The sequence below is a fragment of the Battus philenor genome, unplaced genomic scaffold (assembly GCF_028537555.1).
Source record: "Battus philenor isolate CCGP_79_NKW_IND1 unplaced genomic scaffold, ilBatPhil1.0.hap1 SCAF_27, whole genome shotgun sequence".
Taxonomy (NCBI): domain Eukaryota; kingdom Metazoa; phylum Arthropoda; class Insecta; order Lepidoptera; family Papilionidae; genus Battus; species Battus philenor.
The window spans coordinates 8,856,323-8,875,863 of record NW_027181690.1 but is presented as its reverse complement, the minus strand read 5'-3'; the positions used below and the strand labels follow the sequence as shown (position 1 = coordinate 8,875,863).

Genomic DNA, 19,541 nt, shown 5'->3' with positions numbered 1-19,541 from the left:
GTCGGAGTTGGTTTTAGGTTAACCAACCCAATAACGCTAGCAGACCTCTTATTAATTAATATGTTGATTCCTTGTTCGCTCTGATATGAGAGATCTGGTCTTGACGATAGTGCGATCATGGGTTCCGGTTCGTAAACGATCACGCTGCAGTTTCTTTTGGCTAACTCTCCTGCAGAGTTGCTTCTGGATCCAGTGATGGTTTGAATCTTAGTTTTTCTACGAATCTCCTCATTTCTAATATGCTCTCCCAGCGAAACAGGTCCGTGCATAGTTTCAGTAATAAAATTGATATCCATTCTTATTATTGCGCGATTTAAAATTAAAAGAATATTTAAGTACGATTATCTGAACTATCTATTTACTTTAACAAGTTTCAAATCCCACAAATCCCTAACAAAATAATTTTTACAGTCAAAAACTGACGGACAATCCGAGACATCAGACTGATTCATCTTGATACTTCATGCTTTAAAAATGCAAAATGCATGGTGTTGCCATACTATTAATTATTATATAGATTTTCTGGCACAGAATACGGTTTTTTTTTAATTTAACTTAAAATAATATTAAAATAAAAGGAGAAAGCAATAAATAATATACAAAGTGTTATTTGTTATTTTTTTATTTCGAAATCAATAATGAGATTTTTAAATCTGTTGCTCTTAAGAATCATTATTTTATACAAAAAATATTGCAAGCTTCATGTAATTTACTTCGATTTTAATTTAACAAATACAACAATGATTTAAATAAAAATGACCAGATTAATAGTTTTACAATAGTTACTAATAATAAAGGTTTAATCGTAGAGTCAGATTTATAATATAATTAACAAGTAAATGTGAGTGTCGGTTAACATTTTTAAATGAAGGTTACATTTTAAGCGCTCTTTATTTTATATATAAAAAGTATTCTAAGCTTTATAAAGGAAATGTCTTTTTTCGACAAGTGTACTTTAGTTATTTCACTTAAAATTAAAGTCCGCTATGGAATTTCTTAAGAAAGCAGGCGACGAGGTATGCTCGACTCTGGCGACAGTAAAGCACGCCTCGTCGCAAAACGCTCTCAATATATACCTCCCACTCACATACAAAACATTGTGCAATAATCGTAATATTAAATAAATCACATACATAAAGTATATACCTAAGCGACAATAATGAACGGTCAAATCAATTGGCATTCATGTACAAAATGAAACGACAATAAAATGACAGAAGAATTACAATTTTGCAAACGAATGAAAAGATAATACCTATATCACCTTAAAAGATTACTAGCGAATGCTTTCTATCCCGCACCAGTGCGGTAGTCTGGCGACACTACGCACACCAACCAATGAGAAGGAAAGCGCTGGCCAGCGATCCAAGTACAGTCAGCAACAAAATGGTCCCTAAAGAAATTAATACAAAACGTTTTCAAATCACACTCTCCTCAACCCTGTCCGGAGAGACACGTATTTAACATACAAAAACATATCCTAACAATTATGGCAACGTTGACAATAAATAAGAATAACGTATTCACAAGGAAATGTTCGAATTATTTTTTTTCATTTTAGGCTTTTACATAAAATAAATACTGGCAACACGAAATAGACAAATGTGTAGTCGCACGGTAGGAAATAACTTTTACAAGGCAACAAGGTGCAGACTTTGAGTTTACTATCGGTCCTATTTATAAGCCACATCCGCAAATACTTTACAAGCTCGGCTTTATTCGCGAACAGATTAATTCTTAATGTTAGTAATAATCAATAGACGTCTTCTCACGCCATGACAAAGCCTTCGATATTTTATTTTTGTGATTTTTATATTTTTTTAAATGCGTCTTATACTTGGCTATATATGTTGATGATGCAAATAATCGGTTTAAATATAACAATTGCAATGGCTTGTCATAAACGTAGTCAATGCTCTGCGATATAGCATTTAATCGAGAATGGTTCGTTTATAGTCGGAAGGGTTCGCGTTTTTCCGTAGTTCGGGACGAGGGGGTTGTGCGGCGAGTCGTGGGAGTGGCAGGGGCGCCCGTGTCTGAAGCGTCCGACTTCTTACGCAGCAGTCGCGTGGCGGCCGTCTGCTGCCCGGGACGTACGGGTGTTGTGCTTCCCGACGGTGTCCTTTGCCTAAAGAACATTTAAATATTTATTAATTTAATTTTCTTTTATTTGAAATAAAAAAAAAACACATGCGTCAAACCAGCAGTAAATCCAAATCCCATAACTATCCTAGAAGTAACAAAGAGCTTTACTACGAAAAAACAAAACACAATAGATGTAGAATAGAATGAAATTACCTAGTGACGTTACTGTTAGTGTGCTGGTCCTTTAGTATCGGTATGCGACTGCGGCCGGGCGTTTGTCCCTCGGTGGAGGCAAACGAGCCGCTCCTACGATGATGTTAGTGAGCACATATATGTACAGAAAATTAGTAACGAATGATAAGACATAGAAATTATTCATCTCTACCACAGTGCACACAGATCTTACGAAATATTTTAAATTAAATAATTTGAAAATCAGGTTGACAGTTATTTCATAAGTCGCCAGGACATCTGTGGTAGCGATTAGAAACAGACAGAAAAATATATATAACAGTACAAAAAAGCCGAAGATAGAAGTCGGAGATAAAGATAAGGAAGCTTTAAAAGTAAGCGTTTTAACATGAAACATCGGAGCCAATTCCAAACAATATCATCTTCACAGGTCGTATAAATAGATATATAAATGTGCACAAGCAATGGTTATATTTTTTGGATATTATTCAACAAATCGCATTAAAACGTGCATACAATTTCAAAAACACAAATTTGAAATGGATTGCATATGGGTATGTGTCCAGTTATTACGAAGTGTGAATGATCGTCGCAAGCAAATAGGAACTGGAGCATATCTAGTTTATTGCGGATTAAAGCTTCATGTTGACGTAGATGGAGGTGATGCCGTGAAAGAATCAAATGGAATTAAAAAAAATTCAACGAGCATCAATCATTGGCAAACCATAGCGAAGATTCTAGAAGCCTGTACCCTTTGAGGTCGCGTTGCGTTGGGTTGGGCCCCTCGCCGCTCGACTCGCTAATGTTACTGTCATATTCATTGTCGCTCGTCATTCCCGATATGCTGAACAACGAGGAGTCATCCTCTGGACTCCTCTGCTCGGATTTCCGGGAAGGATTATAGGAAGTTGGGCTGGGTTCCTGTGAGATCTCCCTGGATTGGGATTTGCGGGATGTTTTCATACTTCGGTCCACGGAGGTTGACCTTTGAGAGCGGTTGCCAACGTACACGGGTATTTTAGTGGAACCTTGGGTTTGGAATGCTGGATGATGATGTGATATAGACTTAGGATGTTCAGACGCCATCGAGGACGGCTGGGAATGTGTTGAGCTGTTTTATTTTGAATCCATTTCCGTATTGCATGCGGGAAGGAAAAATTTTATTATTTAATTATCATACTCAAACCATATTTTCTAAACTTAATTTTGTTAGGCTATTACCACGCTGTAAAATATATCTAGCTGTTATTTCTTCTTTAAACTACTGGCATGCTTTGACCTTGTCCACACTAGCAATACGTGTGTTTTGCGAAACATTTGTTTTAATAGCCTTTAAAATTTTAGCTCCACCACCATAATGAATAAGATTTAGAATCACACGGTATAAACAAATCCCTCGTATTGACGATATACGCTGCTGTTGACGTCACTACACAAACCTATAATCCCACCAAGCAATAACGTGCCACTTCAACTCCGTGTTCAACAAAGTGATGGTCGCAATTCGTTTATAAAAGAATTATTCTTCCATGATAAATTTCATTGAAATTAGAGTTATATTATAGAGTTATATATTGTTAGTAATATTGATAAAAGTAGTAGTGGGGACATCACTTATGATAGAGGGCATTAGTATCGCAGAGAAATTATTCAATAAGTGTTGTGCGTTATACAGTTTGATTTAATGATTAAGTGTTAATATTTAATTTCTTACAATCGTAGTTTTAATTTTAATTATATATACGATAACATGTAGCATTATTAAAATTGTTATTACGGTGACTTCAATTAATGAATAATTGACAACATAATTTTTATTGATCGCTAGTATTTTCATTTAATAACTCGTTTGTTCGTTGACCTATATTTTTAATATTATAAACAAAATTTTCAATAATATTAGTTCATTCGCGTTAACAATATAGTGAACAACTTATGTCCGTTGGCCTAGCCACGCCCTGTAACCGTACTAAATTTTTAAAAAGTAATTTTAACGATTCATTTTGCATAATTGCCCCTAACTGAAGTGTAAGTATTGAAGAAGTTCATTTGAATGGTGAGGTAACGAATTGCGATCATCAATCAACACAACCCAACAACGCCGGAGCAAATTCCAGTCAGTGTTTGTACCTTACGAGCGCGGGGACCGGCGACAGTGTCGGTATACTGGAAGTGCGGTAAATCCCTCCGGTTGTACACCTGCCCCATCAATATCCAATTGAAATCATCATCATCATCATTTCAGTGGTAAAACGTCCATTACATGGACATATACCTTCATAGATTTTTAAAAAGACCTGTTGGAAGCGACCTGCATCCAGTGTCTTCCGACTACCCGACCAAAATCTTTTCATTTTGTGAATGGATACTTAAGACCCCAGCGCCCATCAGCGCGTTATAGCTTGTCCACTAGTCCATAAGCTGGGCTATGTCGGTTAGCTTCTTCGTCTACGAATCTTCTCATCCCTGATTTGATCCCATAAAGAATCCAAAGCACAACCCTCTCCATGGCTAGTTGAGCGATTGAAGTTTCAAATAATTCACCCAGATGTTTCAAAGAAAACATGAAATGTCAACTTTGGTACTGATAATCATTGTTCACCTGTCGTTTCAATCTCTTTACAGTTAGTAAGCTGGAAGATAAGAACCTTATTTCCGGACTCTTTACTTTACAGGACTGGGCCTAGGTATACCAGGGTTAGTCTACTTCGGGAAATATAGTATTGAATGTAATCAAGTTAATGTACTAGCAAATCATCGATGTCATACAACTTAGCCACACTTGAATAATAGCCGAGATATTACTTTGTACTTACTAAAAAAAACATATTTCAAATGTTTAATGTGAACACAAAGCAAAGCGCTCCGTATTACTGGCCACTAAGGTCAAAATACTTTTTTGAATAAAATTATTCTTGCGTGTTCGATTTTATATTCGAACGCCGAATAAAATTCGAAAATCATTAGCAAAATAATCGCCACTTATGCGTTTGGGTCGAGGTTGTAAATAGCATCTAAGCTATATATGTAATATACACCGCATTGATCATAACTGACTTTCATTTTCCTCTTGCATTATTACGTGCATGTGTGGTCTCACTGCTACCAGCATTACGAGTGTTTTACTCGTCTTTGTAATTTACTATGATTTAGTTGGTCAAGAGGCGTGGGTAAATTGAAAGGCAACCATCAGACAGTATTCTAATGTGTAATCGAATGCACTATATATAAATATCTAAAATATTCTGTAAGAGTAGTGATATATAAGTTAGGAAACGCACCTTCCACTGGCGGGCGTGAGGAATCCTGTCGGTGTCCTTGGCCGCGACCCCCCGTTGGGGGTACTGACACCCAGTTTGCTTGCCGTCGCCGCTGCTCTGGCGGTCGATGTTCTCGTATTCGTTACCTTTCGCATTGGAATACGAGATGGCGTAGACACATCATCTGGATTATAGAAGGGTTCGTAACATAAATATATATTCTTACAATTATTTTATACTAGCAACCCCGAAAGTCTTATTATAAGCAACCATTAAAAAAGTAAATAAAAACAGTCAAGAAATGGTTAAGTCGGTCTGTCCCCAATTCTTCGCAGACAGGCAGTCCCGCAAATGAGCAACAATATACATTCACCATTATAAAGCTTTTACATCCTATTTAATCACCCTACAGATGAATACTTATAACTTACCCGTACTGTCTAGGGAGAGGTTCGAGCCATGTCTAGACGGTGGTTTGGACCCTGTCCTTGATCCCGGCCTGGAACCAGGTCGAGATCCACCGGGTGTTAAGGTCGATCTACATAGAAATATAAAAAGAATTAATAATAGTAATATTTGCGTACTTTTTCTACATCTTTTATTTCTCTCTTTGAATTAAATATTTTCACATAAGTACAAATTTATTTTGATGTATGTTGACATATAAGGATATATAGGGTTATTTGGAAGAAATAGTTTTTACACCGATAATCTTTTATCGTACAATGAATAAATATATCCAGCGGAACGAAGCTGAAGTTGAAGAACGGATGGCTGCTAGGCCACTAAGGTTCTGGAGTAGACACTACAGATTGGCAAGCGCAGCGGAGGCCGTTCATCACAAGGTGTATAGACGAACTTGTCGAGGTCGATCAAAGACTCTAGATGCTGGATTCCATCCGGTGCTGTATGAAATCTACGGCTAAAAAAAAAGGCTTATGTCCAACTGTGGAAGTCCTAAAACTGGAATGAAGACGATGACCATTTACATAAGCTTAAAGTGTCAACTTATGGAAGCCTTTTTATCAATATTTCGAGATGCTAAAAGGTGAGTGAGACCGAAAACTATACTTGCTTATGCGAGTGAGAAGTCAACCTATACATGTTTACACGAGGAAAGGATTTTATTTCGTTTTATTTATGAATTTATAGTTAAATGATAATAATAATGATTAAAGTTTCATATATTCCAGATGTATATTAAACTGTAATAATTATTTACCTGGGCACACTAGGTTTCCTATATCTAGTTCCAATTCCGCTGGCCGCTTCATTGTCGCTGAGGGAGTCGGGTGTGCCGGCACTCAGGGAGGACCTGGATGCTCTTCCGGTGACTCCTGTACCGGACATGGGCACGGAGCGCACAGTACGTTCCCTCACCTAAACATATTTCAACATATATGTATTCACCGCAATATATAACTGACAATAAAAAAAATTAAATATATTTACTATGATATTTAAAAGAATTATAATATCTTTTGCAATCAAATATAGTGAAGTGAAATTGTGTTTGATTTCAGAAGTATTTATGCTCTATAAGCTGTTTCTGTATATTACACTAACATTCGTTCGCATTGAGATTGCAGTGAGTCATTATTGTCCGCTGACCTCATAATGTCTATAAACAATCAAATTGTTCATAATTAAAAAATCAATCTCGCAGTGACCTATTGAAAGCATTTTTTGGAACGAAGTGGTTAAGAACGATTTGATCGGATGCAGGCTAGGTCGGCGGACAATCATGGACTCTAAATACGAACGGACCTTATACCAGTAGCGTTAAACATTATGACGTGATGTAACTTTTATTGTAATACTAATTTACATGCATGTTGATCAAGAATAAATCGTTCATCAGAAATAACGAAGTCTAACACATTGACAACAGATCCACAGACTAAAAACGAAAAAAGAAATAAACGAAATCGAATATAAAAGATGCATCGACACTTCACACTGCCTAAGTAGCGTTACCCAGTGGCATCCTGGAGACGGCTGGTGGCTGAAGTGATGGAGCGCCAGGTGGTGCGCCCCCGGCGTGGTGGATCCCTGCGATCTTGAGTGTCCGTATATGAAAGCCTGCTTAGTGCCGTGCGTAGAACCCACGTGCAGCGGGTACGAACACGGCAGCTCCTCTCGCTGCCTGAGAGCCTCAAATATAGGCCTCAGCTGCTCCATAAACTCTTCAGCTAGACGCACCAATAAACCGGGACTCATTAGGGACGGCGAGTTCGGCGGGTATGCCGTTAAACAAAAATTCGTTCATAGTGCCAATCGTTACGCAACGCGGTGTATCTGTTCGCACGGTTGACGGACGCGGTGACTTCGCATGAGGGGTGAGGGGAACTAGCGGGAGGGATGAACGAGAAACCTTACCGTGAGGTCCTCAGGCGTCGACGTGCCACCTCTCCTTTGCAGTGGGCCCGTGAATACGCTAGCAAACAACACCAAACACTACGAGCCTATTAGCTTGAGCACACCAATGCAATACGACCAAACGCTACGAGCAGAACGCATGCTGCACTCACGCGAATACCGCTTGCAAATGGATGCGGTGATCCATGTACAAAGGGCAACAGAAAAAGCGAAACCAAAAAAAAATCCCAAACCGTTTGCGCCCTCTATTCAACTACTGTGCATTTTATGTAGTGTGTGCGAAATTACAGCTATGTAAACCTGTAGAATTTAAAGTATATCATTAAGTGTAGCAACTGCGAGCTACTTACCTTGGTGATGGGTCCAGTGGAGGGTGGAGTGTTTGTGTTAGAGCGGGGCGTACGTGGTCGGAACGCAGCCATGCTCTGGGACACTCCGTCAGCCAATATGAACTGTTCTCTCAGTTCGATGTTCGTGCGCCCCTTAGCTGCATGCGGGCGGCGTCCAGTGCGTGGGATTACAAACGGAACAAGGAAGGTGGGAGGCACGACGAAAAACCATTCGGTAAAAGGAACGTCAAAAAAAAACACAAAAGTGTTAAAAAAACGGGATGCGTGCAATGGTAGTAAGGTCAGAACAAGGGGGAGGGAAAAAAATAACAAACAAAATCAGAAAAAAGTCAAACAAAACAACATAACACATCAAAAATTAATGTTGGAGTTTTGTAATAAAGTGCAGTTAGGAACGGGAGTTGTAAAAATACAATTAGTTCATTCTGACACCAAAAATATGCAAGAGGTATAAACCAAGGGCAAGATAGAGATCTTATAAATTTATTAATTAAAATTTTGTATTAGCTGTAAAGTAATAAATGAAATTATCCTCCAAAAGTAACTATTTTTATATACAAATGTGCATAACAAATGGCAGAAACGTCTTGCGCTTGTTTTATGTATTTTAATATCTACATTATAAAATAAACATTACAAAAATAATCAATGCAACCAAATACCATTTTCATGCAAAATTTATTACAAAAAGCATATTTATCGAACCTTTATTTATACCAAAAATTTATATCATTAGAAAAAACTATAGTACATATTTAAAAATAATTTAGCGTTTTATTCATAATTACTAAATAAGCACACATTAAATATCCCAAAAATTAATTAGCAATTTATTATAATAACTACATAATTAATTCTAAGCCACATCAAGGTAAACAGGCCTGCCTTAGAACCAATCTGAAAATTGTGTTTTAATGGCCAATGGTGATAAATATAAAGTTTTGAATTAAATTTAAAGCTAGGTTCCTGAAGCAAGACGCATAATCTTACCGAGTGGGCAACAAGCCTCATGCTGCTCCGGCTTACTAGGATCTGGTAGCGGTAGCACTAATGATACTACTTATTTTAAGGATTATTCAGGAAGGATTGAACGCAATGAAATAATAATAACGAAACAAAAACATAAAGGAAATAGGAAATGGATTAGGTGAAGCGAATACGAATTAGTAAATTAGTAGCGACGTCAATATTTTTCGGAATAATTTTGCTGCTGACTGTAGTTGCTTTTGATTGGTACTAACATTAAAAGTAGTTTTAAGATGTTTGTGAATATGATTTAAGCATGAAATACTACTTTGAAATACTATTTGAAATTTACGTGAAAACGTTTTATTGTCTATCGAGTAATATAAATTAATAACTAGATTCATTTTACGATTAAACAAAACGAAAAATATAAACGCTTTAATTTATAAAATTAACGTTATAGCGCAGCTAAATAAGCTTTGCGCTATATTTTTAACTGGCAGCATCTTTGTTTGCGCATGTCAAAAACATCGCGTCAATTTCGCAGTCGCGTCGTATCGGTCGACATTACATACAAGTTACTAAGATAACAATGGAAACCGGTTGTGTCTCTTAAAAACTGTGGTACATTTAATATTATCTGAGGTACGAGTTATTAAATAATGACGGGAACAATAATAGAAAATCTCAGCGGTAGGAAGCTGACTGTATTAGTCACGTTTCTTTTATTATGCCAAGTTACGTGTTTTCTCATCGGCGGATTAGTCGCACCCACGCCGGCCAATGTTCAGAATATACTCGGCACGGTTTGCAAGGACACCACGACAATGAAAAACGATACTACGACTTGGTTCTACAATCGTGGTAAAGGTTCGTGCAAGGTTATAGACCTCGGCCATATGCACCAAGATTTATCGGAAACTGATGTCGTTTTTGCGTTTCAAATGCCGGTTCCTCGCGATAGCAGAATCTTAGACTTTTCCAGATGGCAACAGAATTTAATTGGCGTCTTACAAGTTGATTTAAAATATCATTCGCAGATGGAAGTAAAGCCTCGAAGTATTATAACGATTGATGCGCGGCTTGCGTACAAAAACAAAGGCGACGCGGACGACGCTTGGAAGCTTTATACTCAATCAGTGGAAAAACGTCATTTAGATTGTGAAATAGATGTGAAAACTGATGAATATCTGTACAACTGCTCAGCTGTACCTCTATTTGAACTAGGCTCTCTGTATCATGACTTTTATTTACTCAATGTGAGATTACCGGTGGACACACCCGAAATGAACACTAACATTGGTCATATACTTGACCTTTGGCTAACAGTCATAAATCAAAATGGAGGTTTTACTAAAGTGTGGCTGTCTTTAAAGACTGTATTCTTTCCATGCATCATTGGAATATTAGCTTGGTTTTGGAACCGTATACATATGTTGCAAAGAAAGCCTGTGTTGTTAGAAAAGATGCTTTTAAGCCTTGGAATAGCATTGTGCTTTTTGAACACTCCATTTGAATATCTTACATTGCATTTTGATCTACCGTTTATGATCCTATTAGGGGACATTAAGCAAGGAGTTTTTTATGCAACACTTTTTTCTTTTTGGCTAATTTTTGCTGGAGAACATATGCTGATCCAAGATACAACGGCACAGAGTTCACTGAAGCAATACTGGCGACATTTGAGTGCGGTTGCCATAGGCTGCATTTCACTCTTTATATTTGATATGTGTGAAAGAGGAGTCCAGTTACGTAATCCATTTTATTCAATCTGGGTAACAGATTTGGGTACAAACTTGGCTCTGACTTTTATAATACTGGCTGGCATATCTACTGGTGTATACTTTTTGTTCTTATGCTACATGGTGTGGCAGGTCTTTACTAATATATCCCTCAAACGACAATCCCTGCCTACCATGTGTTCAGTGAGGCGTTTGCACTATGAAGGAATTGTATACCGTTTCAAATTTTTAATGCTGACTACTTTATTGTGTGCAGCATTAACTGTTGTTGGATTCATACTGGGTCAAGTTGCAGAAGGAAAATGGAAATGGGATGAGAGCATTGAACTTGAGTACACTTCAGCTTTCTTCACGGGTGTTTATGGGATGTGGAATATTTATATATTTGCACTATTGGTATTGTATGCACCGAGTCATAAGCGCTGGCCAGTGAATGAGAATACATCGGATACACAGAATTTAAGTGAGGAAATGGAATTTAGTCCTCTGCCCAGTGAGAGAAACAGTGAGATTTCATCATTGACATCTTTCATTCGGAAGTCTACGGTTGATTAAATTATTTATAAATTGGGATTGATTAACTGTCCTAATTATTTTGTATTTAACTTTTTTATTAATTCTTTTGGCTTCTCTTGCCTTGTCTAGTTTTAAGCAATTACCAGTATTACTTAGGAACTCATGTATTTGAATATTTATGATGTAACTGTATTCCATTTTTGAAATTCTTATCTTGTAGTCGTTTTATCTTTGTAGTATCTTAGAACATTGTCTTACTATGTAATATTTTACTCAGAATCTCAGAAAATAGAAGCAGTAGAAGTATAGTAATAGTTGTTTACATTTAAAATTCTTTGACAGTGACTAATACAGTATTTAAAAAATGTTTCTACCTTCATTTCTTTTGGTGTTTGAATGTAGAATGTTCTGTACCACGGCTTTTAAGTGACTTAATTGTTTCTGTGATATATTTGCAATGAAATTGATAACTGAAAATTGCATTCTAACAGTATTCTTAGATGTAAGAGTATAAATAATTTTGCCAGTTTCGTATTAATACTTTTTTTTACTTTAATTGCAAACTAAAATGTAGTCTGTTGTAGTGATCAAATAAAAAAATTAGAATTTATATGGTTATTTTGTTATTTCAACGGAAGCGTCCAACATTTAATTCCGAACATTTCTCCCTGTCAACACCTGTAGTTAATGAACAAATACTCCCCTTGTTAGGGTGTTAACACAATACATATCAAAAGTTAAACCCGAAACGAATTTTTGATTGACACTTTGAATATAAAATCATCAAAAACTTTCCATTTGTAAATATATTTACATATGGAAAGTTAATTAAGTTATAATCATTGCATTAAAACCAAACTATATACTTAATTGAAAAAGTTAAATCTTAAATCTCAATATTAATTACAAAAATATAAAAATAAAATAAACCACAATATTAATATATATAATTTGGTTACATTAACCTATAACATGTTAATCATATAAAAATAAACCTTTACTCTTAAAAGAACTTAGATTTGTTCAAACAAGTTACAGGTTTCCATTAATAAATCCAAATAACCCATTAAAAATAACTGTTTAGTTAATTTTAGTTGTTGGTTTTGGAGTGATTTTTCATTCAATATGAGAAGAATTGAATTGTAGAGTTGGTATTTTCACAAGATCAATATTTTTAAATTAAAATCAATAAAATTCTTTATAAATTTTCAATAATCTGGACATATTATAGCACTAGATTTAGCTGACTGTAGTTCGCTCAAATTGTAACTCAATGCTTCCAACTCTTTGGTGTATGGTGTACTTTGATATATTACCCACTTTATATAAATAATTTTCTGCCATTAAATATTTATATCTGTAATTACTTTTAATTCATTGCATTTGTCAATGTTAAATATAACTGTAGATAATACTCTGACATTTATTTACCTTTAGTTTTGTATTTAATTTAATAGAATAGGGTTTTTGTTGTGCAATAACTACAGATCAGATATTTGGATGCATCTGGTGTTAGAGCGTTAGCGGGTGTAGAAAATTTTATATCGAGAATATCCTGGCTCGGGGGGTTTTCTTACAACTCGAGTTGATACAAACATTTGTATCGGATTGGGCGGCTGTTAAGTTTATTTATTCAATTTCCTTTTACATTGCCACAAACCGCTGTATAGTCTTTGGTGTGCGCTTCGCGGCGCTCGTGCTCATATTTCCGCGGCCCCCACCTCGACGTTTCTTAAGGCACGGTACACCGGTTTCGGTAACATTAAAGCAATCAATTTCAAGGGTAACCAAGAGAACCAGATCGTTTTCTAGGTTATATACCTACTTGGGCGGGTGACTACACACTATACTTGTGTACAGATGAAGACATAACTGTTTATTTTCATGTAAATATTGGATTCGATTAAGCACCCTTCATAATTTCCTATCTAAGAATAAAAAACTTTAGGCAAATATTTTATGCATCCAAATATCCCAATCCTCGGTAATCACTTAAACATTATAATAAATATATCAATATTTAATGACAGTAAATATTAATATCAGTAAATCCTGATTGACTTTAATCATTTCCACTCAGTTCTCCTCATAGGGCTATTAATAAATCCTTCGTTTACCAATTGAAGAAAGTTATAACCAACAGGAAGGCGAAAAGAGGACCTAATCCAAAATACTATACTTAACTTTATATTAATCTGTCTGTTGAATGCTATGTTAAACGATATATCATAAAAAATAACGTTACTCAAATTAGCGTTTCATAACGTTATATAATATATAATAATGATCTTTTTTTCGGTCTAGCCATAATTTTATAACGACTTCATAAAATATATCAAAAAATATAATGACATTTGAAATAGCGCGTTTGGCATATAGCTTTTAACCAATCGCGTTTTGTCATATTACCCGCTACAAATTTATATTGTTATTTAAAGGCTGCATCGGGCAGTATTTATCGATATATTTTTTTTAATTTTAATAAAGCTTAATCACACTGAGGTATGTTGCATTTTTTTATTCGAATACGATAGGCCCTTTCTGACAGTACAGTCTGCCTGAAAAGCTATTTATGATTAGAAAAATATTTTTTGTTTTGGAGACAATCAGTTAAAAGTACTCGTAAATTAGATATATAATAGGTACTTATTTCACGTTACTTTTTCAAGATCTGAATTGACAAAAATATAACAATTTGGCAGAAAAAAACTAAGTGAAACGTAATCAGATTAGGTCATCATTACGCCTTCCGAAATCTTGTATGGTGAAAATGGTACGTACCTCTGCAAGGGTCGTTCTTGACGAGGAACTCGTCCAGAGCCACCCAACCGCCTCCCACGCGGACCATCACCGTGGAGCGAAGGATTCGTACCAGTCGCAACTTTTGGGAGTCGCCAAACTGTTGGACCGCGAACCATGAGCACTTGGTCATGTATATTTATATATCGCGTCAGACCAATACCTTTCGACGTTTATTAAAGTACGTAATTCTAAAAAAATCGTAGTAATCCTAGCTTCTGTTTAATTTTATCCAAATAAATAGTAGACTCAACTTGACGTCACCAGGAGATATGCAATTATTCAAACATGGATGGAAGTTATTAACTAGCCTTTTAATTTGAAATATTTATCATAAAAAAAATTGTGCTTTTTAAGCATATTATTGTAAAGTTTACACATGCGCCACATCGAGGTGTGATGGCCATAATTGGTTTGCCGTGAAGACAAATTGAAGGTCACTTTGTTATTTAGGGGAGTATAAAAACGAGTCACAGCAAAGTCAAGATTTATTAGAAAATTAGGGCTGTCAATGTAACATTTATATTAATAAAATAAAACTTTTTGCTGCAAACGTCTATCTACACTACCTCGTTATATGGTGACACTCATCAGTATGTATATATTGGAAAATAAAAATCTTAACATTTCAAAACTATATTACTCTTGGTAGGTATTGGTTTGACAAGTATGATATACAGGATGTGACGTAATTGAGAAGTTGCGAATGATCGGAGTACGTACCCGGTACTTGCCCTCTCCGACCTGGAACACGCGGAACTTCTGTCGGCACGTGCACAGCATGACCAGCCGTTTCACCTCATCGTGGATCTTCTCCGCGTCGGTAGGCGGACCGCGTCTTTCCTTCACACGGAGAATAACACTCATTTAATAAATCAACTTTTATAAATTTTATTTTTCATTTAGATAAGAATAACTTTTGGGACAGTGAGAGTATGTGATTCATCACCATCATTGTTATCATTTCACTACTGGACATCCCTCCCTACTAGAGATCCTTGATCCTTTTTGAAAAGTTTGTGGCGCAATTTATTGTCTCATGATCGTCATATATCTTTTCCAGTTATCAAAATATTGCTGCTATACATTGGCCTCCCCTATGTATTGTGAAAGCGACCTTTATTCGGCGTCTTCCGATGAACTTTACAAAGGTATCTGTCCACTTTTTGGTCTGGTTTTCACTCCAGAACCGTAAGGCTCCAGCAGCCACTTTCTGGCTACTTTTGTTGATCTCACGATCTCACTCTTGATTCGATCTCGTGACGAAGTACCAAGCATAGACCTCTTCATATCTCGTTAATTCACTAGCCATGAAGAGGGCTACGTAAACTACATGAATGCAATTAAAATAAAATTTTAAATAGTAATTTATGAAAAAAAAATGAAAATAATCTAAGGACTTACTTCAAAAGTAGCTTACAATGGAATAAATCACACAGAATTTATCTTTCGAGATCATTCTATCGGTGAAAGATAAGATGAATTGACGAATACATCTATCAAGTGTATTTTGAGTAAGCAAATTTAGACAATCGGCTCATATATACAAGATACATAGTTGTATGAATAAATATAACTTCTCATATATGTCTATTGTGAATTGTGATATCAAAACTATAAATTGAATTCGAATTTAATATTTACATCTATCTAATTCTACCACTTTTTTCCCGACAATGTTAATAAAGTCCTCGATTTTTTAAAGTAAATGAAAGAGATATATATACATGGTGCTAATTGCTCAGTTTCTCACGAGAGATAGAGATAGAGGGCTATGTTCGGAACTTCTCTACGATATCCCATAAGAATGAAAAGACAGTAGAAGAACGAAAGTAACCGAAATAGTCCAAGTCAATTGGCTAATTGAAATGGCTGTAGACAGACCAAATAGCGCGTAGAGCAGATGACTGCAAAGACCGAAAGGTTCTGGAGTAGATACCATGATGCAGCGTAGAAAGTCCGTCCTCAACGTGGAAAGATTTTTAGTTTAACTTGACAAACAAGGCCGCGTTCAATCGGCCTTATTGGAAATCTAATGACGAGGCCTGTGTTCAGCTGTAGACGATTGAAGAGAAATAATGATAAACCAATTAGATAAATTTCACATTTTATGGTATTGTCTGTGTTCGTCTATTACCGAATAACAAGTTTATTCTTTGTATTTTCTACAAAAGTTAGTTTTTACTTTGTTTTAATAAAAACACATTCACGAATATTTTAATCATAAGAATTCTTAGCAATGATGTCGCTTGATTATTTTGTTTTTATTTTTGGCTATATCTGACAGAAAGTGTATTTGCATAAATCGGTATATTGTTAAACTTTTTTTTAAAAGTCGTGTTGTTGTGGAGTTTGTCACCGCATTTTCTTCACAACAATAACACCTTGCGAAGCAGAATCGAAAAAAAAAATAGTTCTTTTTTTTAAATGTCCTATACCTATATATATATAAAGGTCCCATTAAAAGTTATAATGTTGAATAAATCAATTCTATCTTTTAATTATTTGGGAAATACTATTGAGAGATGTATAGTTGATGAGTCGATAGAAATGTTTTCATTGAGGTGATGTTTTTGGGATCCGCTTGTCACTTACCCAATCAGGTCTTAATGCTGCAATGAACTCCTCCCAGTCAATGAGGCCGCCACCATTCCTGTCGAACAGATCTGCCACGGCACCCATCTCCAGTCGGGATGTGTCGAATTCTGTTTATAATAATTTAAGAGTAAGAGGGGTGGTACATATACAACGTATGAATTTTTAATTATAGTAATCTACCGTCTATAAAGTGAATTCATGTTTCTATAATATCATTAAATCAAAAGTATAAAATCTTATCTAAAATTGATTTAACATATTTTATTCGTGTCCTATATAATTATTATTTAGAGAGCTGTTTAATGTTGTTTTTCTTTTTTAAACTAGCATATTTGTGGCCAGTCTTGTGTACGCCTGTAATGGGTAAAAATATTTAATATTGTACATATTAAACGAAACAATTGTAAACGATAATGTTGGCGTGCCTATTTAGCATAAATAAATAAGTAGCTTCTAAAATTTCTCAGCATAGATTAACTTTCGGTATATGTACATGTATGTAATATCGAATATCACTACTGATGAAGCTTTTTTATGAAAATATTAAATAAAATTTTTAACAACATTCGTATATAATACTTCCTATATAATTGCAATTTAATTCATATTTATTGAACCAAATATCAGTGGTTCGTATTACGTGTTAACAATAAATAAAAAAAAAACTACTTAATTATTCTAATTATCCATTTTGATATTGCCATCGTGTGCCTTATAATAAAAAAATAGTTTGGTAAAATAATGATTTTTGTAGCCAAAATCATGATCTTAAATACAAGATTTATGGCATGATTTTGGTGAGTTGGATAAAACTAAACTGATTTTATTTAAGCCTAAACAATTTGTCGGCATTTATAAACATCCCGTGCTGGTATATATAAAAACCGGAGATGTTGACGTAAAGAAATAAATCACAGGGAATCATACTCTGACCATAAACAAAAGTGTACGGGATTTGTTTGTTATTTCCATTCATTCATTAGGTGAATAATTAAATGTAATTATAACCTAAACTTCGTTTCAAGTAGCAAAGCGCTTCGAGGGCGGGCGCTTCCATAGAAGCCTCACCAAAGAGAAAAAGAAATGTACATACAATCAAACCATTTTATTCTAAGATTTTTAATCAACTTGCTACAAGAATTTTCGCCTTTTTTTAGACTACGAAGGTTATTTATACGTCTTAAAGTTTTTAATGTGTAAAATAGGAACATATGTAAATAAAGTATTTAAAAATGTTTATAGAGATTACATTTGAAAGCCACGTGTTTTGCTTTCGTTAAAAAGGTTTATGTTATGTGATCCTTATTTACTGCATAAGTAATTCTTTTAATCATATTTCGAAAGCAACCTAATAGTTACCCGTGGAGTTAAATTACGTTCTTTTATGCGTTGCGAAAAGTATTGTTCGAAATATTACTGATCGCGTTACTTACTGGTGTTGATGATTCCATCGATGAACTCGTTTCGCGGTATGAGACCGTTGTTGTCCTTGTCCATCTTTCGGAACAGGTCCGTGAGACGGGACTTCTTGTGGTTCATGAACTTGAGGAACTGACGACAAACATACACTTTAAAACTCTAGCACTTCGACACTAATTAAATGTTTTGGCATTTTTAATCATTTCAGCTGGAGCAAGTCCACTGCTGGTTCGTTGAGCGGTTGTGAGCTTGCCAATGAGGTTCAAAGGTCAAAGACCGTGAAAGTTCAGACTCTATATCTTTTAGTTAGTAAATATTTCTAAGGACAATGTACACGCTTTTACAATAGGATCTCGGATAGTATTAAAAATGCTCCTTTTGCTAAATTAAATAAAACTATCAAAGTATATTTGCATGCTAAGTGTTACAACGTCCACTACAACGCCGTCTTGCACTGTCCGTGACCTGGGACTTCCTGGTAATTTGACGATGTTATCGATCCATTTACTAGGAAGCCTACCAACGCCACGTCTACCTGCTCGTGGTCGCCACTAGAGAAGCTTTCTACCGTCGGTTTCACAAGGTAAGTGCCGACTGCCAGTTCAAAAGAGCAATTCTTCGAGCTACGTCGGTGACCTTAGATCTTCTGGAGATCGTATATCTGATTCGATCTCCGATTTTTAATAACAGACTTTCTTTTATTTAATTTTTGTTGAAAAAGTAGTGTTTTTAATAACTACTCTGTTTTCCAACAGATGTTTATATTACTAACATCTTTATCAAAAAATCTAATGCTTTTTCGCATATGCGGATGAAAGCAGTATGAAATTCCGGTGTTAATAAATTGCTCTGAATATACGAATTGACACCATTCGATTCTCTTTTGTGTGGCTTTGTTAATGAGATGCCTTAAAAGTCAATATTTGTCACGGTCGTGATGACATCTCATTACGATCGTTACAAATTTCGTTCAAAATTCGTTACATACCTATAACCTCATTTGTTATAGATGTAAAAGCATTAGGGGTGAGTTTATAGGTATACTCGGGAAAAAGCTTTTAAAGCTTTTACATCTATTTCCAAACACCTGTATACAGTGATCACTTTGAAAAGTGTAACATTATTTTTTGTATTGGAATACGACAAGCCAGTACTAGCAGTATAAAGCTAATAAACAATAATTAATTTTAATAGGTTGTAATCATTTCGTTAGTATTTCTAAAACCTGTTTTTTT

The 19,541-nt window shown here is 35.4% G+C and overlaps 2 protein-coding genes across 2 annotated transcripts in view; one reads left to right on the top strand and one right to left on the bottom strand.

Moving 5' to 3' along the window:
* Window positions 1–641: 641 nt before the first annotated feature.
* Window positions 642–19,541, bottom strand: part of shot (dystonin-like protein short stop) — a 178,429-nt gene continuing 159,529 nt past the window's right edge. Inside the window, exons 95-106 of the mRNA XM_068768857.1 lie at window positions 18,321–18,438; window positions 16,885–16,994; window positions 15,013–15,132; window positions 14,272–14,389; window positions 7,515–7,729; window positions 6,760–6,917; window positions 5,969–6,075; window positions 5,559–5,721; window positions 4,408–4,476; window positions 3,029–3,388; window positions 2,299–2,391; window positions 642–2,128 (exon numbers count right to left, since the gene is read on the bottom strand). Coding sequence (XP_068624958.1) covers window positions 1,951–2,128; window positions 2,299–2,391; window positions 3,029–3,388; window positions 4,408–4,476; window positions 5,559–5,721; window positions 5,969–6,075; window positions 6,760–6,917; window positions 7,515–7,729; window positions 14,272–14,389; window positions 15,013–15,132; window positions 16,885–16,994; window positions 18,321–18,438 — 1,809 coding nt within the window. The 3' untranslated portion in view covers window positions 642–1,950. The remainder of the gene's footprint in view (window positions 2,129–2,298; window positions 2,392–3,028; window positions 3,389–4,407; window positions 4,477–5,558; window positions 5,722–5,968; window positions 6,076–6,759; window positions 6,918–7,514; window positions 7,730–14,271; window positions 14,390–15,012; window positions 15,133–16,884; window positions 16,995–18,320; window positions 18,439–19,541) is intronic.
* On the top strand, window positions 9,773–12,073 carry wls (Wnt ligand secretion mediator). Its single transcript, XM_068768840.1, has one exon. The coding sequence runs from the start codon at window positions 9,895–9,897 to the stop codon at window positions 11,527–11,529; it is 1,635 nt and encodes a 544-aa protein (XP_068624941.1). The 5' UTR covers window positions 9,773–9,894; the 3' UTR covers window positions 11,530–12,073.